Source organism: Crocuta crocuta, unplaced genomic scaffold (assembly GCF_008692635.1).
Source record: "Crocuta crocuta isolate KB4526 unplaced genomic scaffold, BGI_CrCroc_1.0 scaffold143, whole genome shotgun sequence".
Classification (NCBI taxonomy): domain Eukaryota; kingdom Metazoa; phylum Chordata; class Mammalia; order Carnivora; family Hyaenidae; genus Crocuta; species Crocuta crocuta.
Window position 1 is genome coordinate 2,100,988 of NW_027529175.1, and position 9,776 is coordinate 2,110,763.

The following is a 9,776-nucleotide window of genomic DNA, read 5'->3' on the forward strand; positions in this document are numbered from 1 at the left end:
TACCAGAAAAGAAACACCTGTTTTATTAATACAACAGCAACAGAAAGGGTTTCCAAGTTCTTAGAAGAAGAACACGAACAGGCACCACCTGCTAAGTGTTACAAGACTGAATGCCCACACTGAGCATGGTGAGAGCCCCCCACCACACTGCAGATGCCTCACCAGCAGCAGCAGCCACCAAGGCTGCTGCCAGAACAGGCTCCTCGCTGCGCTAGCTTCGTGGTCAATTCCTCAAACGAGAGACTGAAATGATGGGATTCCTGTTTCAGAAGCTCCTGGTGTAGAGGGAAGATAGCAATTTGGAAACCCAGAGGCTCGTTTCTTGAATTCAAGAAAAATCATGGACCAATCTATCAATTTTTCTCTGCTATTGTCTGCCAGAGTGCTCTGTGAAGATTTTTCTGTTCCCACCACGGGTCTGGGTAAGAGGAGAGGTGGAGAGGTGCCCGTGTACTGACAGGCACTCGGGCGGTGCTCTGTGCTCTGCTCCCTCTCTGCTGGTGGTAGTAGGCGTCTTTTCTGGCAGCTGCAGCAGCTTGGTGGGAGGAAAAAGCCACCCACCAATCACCTCTTCTTGAAGCCGTATTTTTTGCGTTCGTAGAAGAGATCTGTCTTAGAGCTCCCCAAATTGACAATCTTTGGACAACCATCTCTCTGGAAAACAGGATAGGAAGTTGTTAAAAGTCTTTGAGTCTGAACTGAAAGGGATTTAGAATAAAAAATACCTTTTTGATCAACAGGTTTAGCCATTTACCTTACCTGTTCAGTTATTCTATTCAATCGATCATCAAGAATTTATTAAGCATCTAGAATGTGCCCAGGGCCTGTTCACTCTCTAGCTAGGGTGGCCTGCACTTACAATATTGGATTCTTGGGGAGCCTGGGTGGCTCAATCGGTTAGGCGTCCGACTTTGGCTCAGGTCATGATCTTGTGGTTCGTGGGTTTGAGCCCCACGGCAGGCCCTGTACTGACAGCTGGAGTCTGAAACCTGCTTTGGATTCTGTGTCTCCCTCTCTCTCTGCCTCTCCTTTGCTCATGCTGTCTCTCTCTCTCTCTCAAAAGATAAATACACATTAAAAAAAAAGAATGTTGGATTCTCAGCCCACGTCTGTTGCAAATCTGAAATAGCTGAGGTAGAATTTAACTCGTAAGATATCAAACGGTTTTCTTCAAGTGAGAAGAAATAGTAACAACCATCTAACAGACCAAGCTCTCTAGCTTTCCTCCCCTAGCTCCATAAAGGGAAGAGGACCACCAAGGAAAAAAAAACCGGAAGGCTTTAGGAAATAGTACTTTACATGTTAAATACAGTAGGAGAAAACTGGGCCCGATGCATCCTTATTAATTCATTGAATTTGACACATGGTCTTGGGGAAAGAGTGTTCCTGTGCCAGAGGAGATGGCTGCTGAAGGTCTCTACTCTGATTTGTAACGACATGTCTCCTGGCCATTCTGTGAGCTTGAGTGGTTCCAGTGAAGCCTCTGGGAAGCTGTGTTCTGCTGAAATGAGGACTCCATCGGTTGATCTGGGATGATGGGAGACAAACTGGGGAAGATGTTACTAGAGAAAACCTTCACAGGTCTGATCTTTAATTAAACACCTATGTGACACTGGGCTTTAGAATGAATGAATCAATCAAGTCCTTAGACCTCTCATTTCTAATATAGTTGATTTCTCTTTTGGGAGACCAATATAACAGTGTACAAAAACCTCTAGGGGCGCCTGGGTAGCTCAGTCAGTTAAAGCATCAGACTCTTGATCTTGGCTCAGGTCACAATCTTTACGGTTTGTGGGATTGAGCTCTGTGTTGGGCTCTGTGCTGACAGCTCGGAGCATGCTTGGGGTTCTTTCTGCCCCTCCCTCCTCTCAAAATAAATACATAAACATTAAAAAAAAAACCCTCTAAACATGTAAAGCCAACACTAACATCTCATTACTTTCTAAAAACTACATAGCATATTTTACCTTAAGAACTACTATCTGAAGGGTGTCTGGGTGGCTCAGTCAGTTAAGCCTCTGGCTTCGCCTCAGGTCAAAGTCTGCCCATTTCTCTCTCTCTCTCTCTCTCTCAAAAAATAAACATTTAAAAATAAATAAACGACAACAAAAAAACTACCATCTGAACAGCTCAGTGTGCTGATGGAGCCAGGGAGGGGGCTCAGCCCCATCAACGGTTCCCTAGGTGGACTCAAACCATGTAATCTGTACTGAAAGTCCTGGCACAAATGAGGGAAAAGCTGCCTCTCACAGCCGCAGGTCTGGTATCACACAGGACAGTGCTCTAAGGTATCTTTAGAGATGCTATGATGACAGCCTGGTTAGGCTTACTGTGCCTAACTGACCTGCATGACTGTGGGCAAGTCACTTCTCTTTGGAGTTGTATTCCATAACGCTAAAATACGTGGGCCAGAGCAGGGCAATGTTCACAAACCACAGAGTGCCCCAGAGTCCTGCGAGGTGATACTAAACTCCATCCTCCAAACTGGGTGCCTCCATCCTCACTTATTAGTTTAGGTTAAGATGATAGGCTCTGGAGCCAGGCCACCTGAATTTTGGTAAGTTATTAAGTATTTAATCAGCCCTTGATAAATTTTAAGAAACTGCCAAAAACAAATATTAGCAATTTCATTATGGTTAAAACCCAACTCAACACAGACCCACAGGTTTCCTGTTTTGTTGCCTAAGCATTCCTGCCTTTTATTTTCTTTACCTCTCCCAAGGGTCTAAATGTTGTGCAAGATGAGGATGTGTTCTCTGTAACTGGCTGGCCGGCTTTTTTTTTTTTTAATAGTTTATTTATTTTTGAGACAAAGAGAAACAAAGCACTAGTGGGGGAGGGGCAGAGAGAGAAGGGACGACACAGAATCTGAAACAGGCTCCAGGCTCTGAGCTGTCAGCACAGAGCCCGACGCAGGGCTTGAACCCATGAACGGTGAGATCATGACCTGAGCCGAAGTCAGACACCCAACCGACTGAGCCACGCAGGCGCCCCTGTAACTGGCTGGCTTTTGCAGAGTATGCTGCGAATGAACAGCACAAAGAGGAAGATGGAAGGACTGTTAAGAAGCCTAAGTATTTGTTTTGTATATATAAGTGTGTGTGTGTGTGTGTGTGTGTGTATATACACACACACATACACAATATTTACTTTTGGGAAAGTGCAAGCAGGGCAGGGGGAGAGATGATCTGAAGTGGGTTCTGCACTGACAGGCTGCCAGCAGCGGGTTTGATGTGGGGCTTGAACTCAAGAACTGTAAGATCATGATCTGAGCCGAAGTTGGATGCTTAACTGACTGAGCCCCCAAGGTTCCCCTACAAGTATTTCTCAGCTGAGCTAGAAGAAGGACTTTTAAAAATACCTGCAGAAGTCTGCCAATAGCTCTTTTAGCAACTGCATGTCTAAATACTTGAAATTTCATCCTTTCTCAATCTTCCCAGAGGATTGGCAGATTTCCCAATTACTAGCATAGGGAACTTTTAATTTTAGGCAGCTGTAGCTTGCATTGAATGTCCAGAGTAAATGTCTGGTGGCCACTTAATTTCTGAAATTTCATTAAAAATTTAATGGTGGAGGGGCAAAGAGGGAGAGAGAATCCCAAGCAGGCCTCACACTCAGCATAGACCCTAGGATCATGACCTGAACTGAAACAAAGAGCTGGATGCTCAACTGAGCCACCCAGGTGCTCCATTTTTAGATTTTATTTTTAAGTAATCTCTATGCTCAACGTGGGGCTCATACTTACAACCCTAAGATCAAGAATCACATGCTCCACTGACTGAGCCAGTCAGGTGCCCATTTGTTTTTTTGTTTTTGTTTAAGTCAATTCTACGGGCCAATGTGGAGCTCAAACTCAGGACCCCAAGATCAAGAGTCTGCACGCTTTACCAACTGAGCTGGCCAAGCATCCCAAATGCTGTTCATTCTTTTGACAATTGTTTAGTGAACACCAATAATGTACAAACCAGACTGTACACTGGTTTGGGACCTTAACAACAGTAGCATGTTTTCCTTCAGAAAGACCTTCAATCTCTCAATAAATGTAGCCATGAGGGAACAAGGATTATTACTTCCTTTTTGGAGAGAATTCCACAAAGCCATCCGCATGTTGTAGCAAAGACTTGAACGTGGGCTTTCTGTCTCTTAGTATGGTGTTTTTACTACTAGGGTTTCCCAGAGGCAAAAAACAAAATTTTTCCATGTTGAAGAAGTTGTAAGGAATTATGAATTAACTTTGAAAAGCATCAAGTATCTTTTTTATCAGTCTAATGGGCTCTGCTGTTCACATAAGCAGAGCAGACGATGGTAGAAATAGCAAGAGGAAGAAGCACATCCTTAACTCCACTGAGAAGAGTAATATGGTGAGGTCTTTTGAGTGAATGCTTTGACTTTGACTACCCACTTTTTTTTTTTTTTTTTAAATATTTTTTATTTATTTCTAGGAGAGAGAGAGAGACAGCGTGAGCAGGGGAGGGTCAGAGAGAGAGGGAGACACAGACTGAAACAGGCTCCAGGCTCTGAGCTGGCAGTCAGCACAGAGCCCGACGCGGGGCTTGAACCCACGAACCGCGAGATCATGACCTAAGCGAAAGTCGGACGCTTAACCGACTAAGCCACCCAGGCGCCCCCCCCACTCTTTTTTTTTTTTAATTTTTTATGTTTTGTTTTTTTTATTTGAAAATTTTTAATGTTTTATTTATTTCTAGGAGAGAGAGAGAGACAGCGTGAGCAGGGGAGGGTCAGAGAGAGAGGGAGTTACAGACTCTGAAACAGGCTCCAGGCTCTGAGCTGGCAGTCAGCACAGAGCCCGACGCGGGGCTCGAACCCACGAACTGCGAGATCATGACCTAAGCGAAAGTCGGACGCTTAACCGACTAAGCCACCCAGGCGCCCCTGTTTTATTTATTTCTGAGTGAGAGAGAGACAGCATGACCAGGGGAGGGTCAGAGAGAGAGGGGGACAAAGTCTGAAACGGGATCCAGGCTCTGAGCTGTCAGCACAGAGCCCGACACAGGGCTTGAACCCACGAACCGTGAGATCATGACCTGAGCCAAAGTCGGACTGTTAACCGACTGAGCCACCCAGGCACCCCTGACTACCCACTCTTAAAGGGGATGAAAGCATCTTCAATATTACCATGGTTTGTGATCTAAAGTTCCTCCTCTCCCAAGAAAATCTTATTTCTCGTTAGACATAAATTTATAATTTGAATTTTAACTTTTCTCTTTAGAGGGGCAATAATGACACATAAAATATGAGAAATATAGAGTCAGATAACCTGGGTTCTAGTTCTACATCTGCCATTGATTAGCCATGTGACCCTGGGCCAAGCTGCTTAACATCTGGAAGCCTTAGTTCTCTTGTTAGTATCACCAAGGACTTTTGGAAAAGAATGTTCAGCATAGTTTGGGCACACAGGAGGAGCTCTACAAATGTTACCGGCTATTCTTATCTTCTGGTTGGGACAGGTGAAGAAAAAGGTTAAATAAGAGGAGGAAAGAAAGTGAGGGTAAAGGAGGGATGAGATCAGCATGATGCTGCACTAGAAGAAACTACAAATTAGTCCTCTGGCAGCAGTGCCCAGATACTCCCCCCAGACTCCTGAGTATTCTCGAAGCTGAAAAACTAAGTGAGGAGACCCCGTCTAGTTTACTGGTCTAACTCCCTTATAAATTATGAAGACAGCAGGAAGAGGAGTACAATAACTGGGGTTGCTTTGGTTGCAAGACGATTTCTGCATAGGAAAAAGTCTTGGGGATTTAATCTACATGATGATCTGGAAGGCTGAGAGGCTGGATCAGGTCACTGGACTGCTTTGTGTTCCTAGGAAACTACTGCTGAGCATATGTAAACTAGACGCCATCTCAGGTATCCTCAGAACATTCCTGTACAGTATGAAGTAGATGAACTGATGTCTACAATTCTCAGGAATAGAATGAAGCATGAAGACCCAAAGGTTATCAGTTCACATACCACATGGAGACAAGTCAGACAGTAATTAACATTTATTAAGCACTCTGGTTACAAGCTTATTCCAGACAAGAACTCTAGCTACAACAATGCAGAAGTTCAAGAAAATGTTGTCCTTATGGACTCTAGCTGGTTTAAGAGCTAGCATTCTCTTCACTGCTGCTGCCTTCCCATGGTTTTATTGTTTACAGATTACAAATAATTGATAAATACCTGCTATATATCAGATATTTTATATGGGGCACTCCTATGACTGACTTATAGGGGAAGCACCAAAAATGTGGACCATGCTTATAATACATACCAAGCACTGTACCAAGAACTCACGTAAAAGAGCGATAAATACCCAAACCAAGGAGTGTAACCTCGCTGGTGCATCAGATCAATAAGGATATGCGTTGAGAGTCAAAGGCAAATGCAAATCAGGGTTTAAGACAGGACACCGACTGAAATTATATTTTCCATATTTTATCTATGACCTTTCTCACCCCCCTAAAAAATAAAGACATAATGGTATAAGAAACAATCTTATCTGGCCAGGTATGTTCCACTTCCTGGAAATAGACAGGATCCAAATATACAGACTGCTGGGGAGGCTGGGTGTTTCTACTAAAAGTGGGCACATCCTACCAGAAGGACTTACGAAAGGACAAGGTGTAATGGGGACACCACTGGGGTTAGTCCGACAGCCTGCATTTGTCACTTATTGACCAGAGAGAGACTGTAAAATCAGGATAATAATAATCGCTATTTAACAAAGTTGTTGGGAAGAATAAATAATGACAGGGACACCTAGCTGGCTCTGTTGGTTAAGTGTCCAACTCTTGATTTCAGCTCAGGTCATGGTCTTGAGATCAAGTCCTGTGTTTGGCTCTGAGCTAGGCGTGAAGCCTGCTTAAGATTCTGTCTCTTCCTCTGTCCCTCCCCTGCTCAATCTCTTTAAAAAAAAAAAAAAAAAAAAAAAAAGACATCTATGTAAACTACCTACTCTGCACGTGTGACCATTAAGAATCATGTATCTTTTGGTTTACCCTATATTAGGTATCTAGGTACCTTCTAGTAGCTTAATGGTACTATTATCGCACTTCTTTTTACTGTGTCATAAAAAGAAAACAAGCTGATGTATAGTCTCCCATCCCCTAAGAAGCCTTCTGCCTCCAAACTAAACACGAAGAGTAAAACCTCCCGTTAGTATAGCTCTGCAAGCCCTCTATCCTAGCATTTGGCTAAAGAAATTGAATAACTAGTCACTACCACCACACAATGTCAAGGGGCAAAAATGTCACAAGACAGAATGACAATTCTGCAATATCAAACCAAAGGCATTCTTTAGTCAGTTAAAGTGGAAATCAACGTGAGTTGTTCCAAATTCAACTGTCACCACATCTACTCTAACAATCTTTAATGAGAGTAAAGAGAATTACGGAGTAGCTATTACACATTACAGGCCGTGCCAGGACTCACAAAGTGCAGGATGTTGTTTCCGAGTATGAAAAATCAGAGAGACATCAAAAGAATAGAGAGAGGGCTCTCCAAATTGCTGACGTTGACAAAGATGTGCTTCTTTTGCATTTTAGCCCTTGACGCAAAATAACTGCCTTTTATTGGACGACACCTAGCTCAGCTCACAGAACTTGATGAAATTATAACCTATGTGACCAGCTCAACATAGTAATCTCCACAAACCACAGGAGTTTGCCATGGCTGGCAGAGAGTTACTAAATAAAAGCAGCAAGGATCAGATGGAAATCTTAGTATACACTCACATCCTTCTCCTGGATGGTGCACTCCTTACAGTAATAGGCATCAGAGACTCCAGGGCCTCCACAGATCACACAGCGCCCTTGGTAAGAACCATAATTACACTCATCACATATGCGCACCAGAGTGCAGGGGCGCACGTAGGAGTCACAGATCACACACTTGCCGTCACCTGTGAGGAAGAGAGAAGGGAATCATGCTCACTTGCAAGTACCTGTTTAGGTCTACTGCCCTCCTCCTGCTGTGGGATATACACCAGTGTCCACCTAAGAGCGACTTTAAGACCCTCTGTTTTGGCCTACTCTCAAAATTCAGCCAACTCGGTGTCCACCTCAATCCCCTCAACACATAAGTTAATCAACTAATATATAAAGAGCCTAGAACATTCCTTCCTAGACGATAAGTCTGTATGACTACTGGTAAAGAAGCGCGTGCATGTTGGGGACGGGGTCAGGCTATCTCTTGCCCAAAGTCAGAGATTTTCTCAAGATCTAAACATGTTTAAAATGTGCAAGTCAGCGGCGCCTGGGTGGCTCAGTCGGTTAAACGTGGGGCTTCGGCTCAGGTCATAATCTCAGTTCCTGGATTCGAGCCCCCCGTCAGGCTCTGTGCTGACAGCCAGCTCAGAGCTGGGAGCCTGTTTCGGATTCTGTATTTCCCTCTCTCTGATCCTCCCCTGCTCACACTGTCTCTCACTCTCTCAGAAATTTAAAAAAAAAAAAAAGTGCAAGTCAGAGTGGGGAGGTGGAGGGGGCCCTCGGTTGCAGCCTAGCATTCAATGTTCACATACTTCCAGGCACATCTACTCAAAGCCCTCTCTGTGGCATTGCTGGAAATGTCCACTGGCTGGCTCTACACTAATTGAAGGGGAGGAGTGGGGTGTTTGGGAGGGCGTGTTCCACTCACATTTTTCACACAATCTTCCGATGGCTGCAAAGGCAAAGAGAGTAGAATACAATTAGAATCGGTTTGGACGAAGAGGGGAAAGCCATCCGCGAGTTTGGGAGTGACAACGCAGCAGGGGCGGCAGTGAGCCCCGAGGGATCTTACCCAACTTACTCTCATAAGCTTCCATGCGAAGCGAACCCACACCCTCCTGAGGCCGCTCCCAGGACCTAGGCAATCTGAGTTTCTCCGGACCTCACCTAAGCCGCCCGCCTCAGGCTCCCAGCACGCGCGCTCCCGCCCTCTTTTCAAGAGACCGCAAACCCGCGCGCTCTCACGCTACCGACCGGGAGGCGGGAAAAGTGGCGCCTCCGAGGCAAAACCCTAAGGATGCGACGGGAACCTCCGACCCCCCGGTTCTTAATACTATCCCCACCCAGACAGCCGGGGGCGGGAAGCCGCCTCACCAACACCAGCCTGCTTGCGGCAAAAGATCAAATCGGGATGGTGTTTGGCCATCACTCCGACACGAGCCGGCCACCGGAAGCTCAAAGAACTTCCGTCCGACCTTTAACCTCCATTTTCCAGCCTCCCGTTGCCGTGATTGGTCCTCCAGGCTTCACCAAGTCCCGCCCACTCTCGCGCGATCAAAACCCTTCGGTTAAAAAGAAGGGTCTTAAGTTGTAGTTGGCGGGCCAGGTCTTGGCAGGGGCATGAAAATGTTTTAAGGATTTCCCAGCTCTGGATAGAAGAGACAAGTGAGTTTGCACTTCGATACCATATCTTTGTGCCCAGCATTTACTTCCGCAAGTATTTTTCTGCAGCTGTTTTCATTTCAAGCCTTCGTTTCTAACACGAGAGCCCCGCCCACTGCGCTCCTCGGGAGCTGGCCCCTCCGCGGAGGCCCCACCTTCACCGTTACGCGTTTCTCTTCAGGCCACGCCCCTCCCCGAAAGCTTAAATACGCAGTATTTTACGTCATTTTCATGCGTCCTCATCTTTGTCAGTGCACAAAATGGCGCCTTACAGTCTACTGGTGACCCGGCTGCAGGTGAGCCAACTCAGGGGCCTCTGGGTTCACGAGGGCGGGGTACCTCCTACTGTGCCTGCGGCTGTGGGCGAGGCGAGGCGAGGCGGGCCCGACCCCCCCCCCACCTTCC

At 45.7% G+C, this 9,776-nt stretch overlaps 2 protein-coding genes across 2 annotated transcripts in view; one reads left to right on the plus strand and one right to left on the minus strand.

Annotated features, from left to right (window-relative positions):
* On the minus strand, positions 1-9,179 carry PHF5A (PHD finger protein 5A). Its single transcript, XM_077757951.1, has 4 exons — positions 9,084-9,179; positions 8,638-8,661; positions 7,737-7,903; positions 1-654 (listed from the first exon to the last, which is right to left on the minus strand). Exons 1-4 carry the CDS (start codon positions 9,133-9,135, stop codon positions 565-567), a joined length of 333 nt encoding a protein of 110 aa, XP_077614077.1. The 5' UTR covers positions 9,136-9,179; the 3' UTR covers positions 1-564.
* Positions 9,180-9,568: 389 nt separating this feature from the next.
* The window catches only part of ACO2 (aconitase 2), a 52,198-nt gene continuing 51,990 nt past the window's right edge, over positions 9,569-9,776 (plus strand). Inside the window, exon 1 of the mRNA XM_077757948.1 lies at positions 9,569-9,667. Coding sequence (XP_077614074.1) covers positions 9,632-9,667 — 36 coding nt within the window. The 5' untranslated portion in view covers positions 9,569-9,631. The remainder of the gene's footprint in view (positions 9,668-9,776) is intronic.

What these genes read in the sequence shown, in the direction of transcription:
- PHF5A (XM_077757951.1), bottom strand. Translation starts at nt 9,135, where the DNA reads ATGGCCAAACACCATCCCGATTTGATCTTTTGCCGCAAGCAGGCTGGT. An exon ending in CGGAAGATTGTGTGAAAAAT is followed by an intron (nt 7,904 to 8,637) that starts GTGAGTGGAACA and finishes TCTTCCTCACAG; the next exon opens with GTGACGGCAAGTGTGTGATC. An exon ending in GCACCATCCAGGAGAAGGAT is followed by an intron (nt 655 to 7,736) that starts GTGAGTGTATAC and finishes CCTGTTTTCCAG; the next exon opens with AGAGATGGTTGTCCAAAGAT.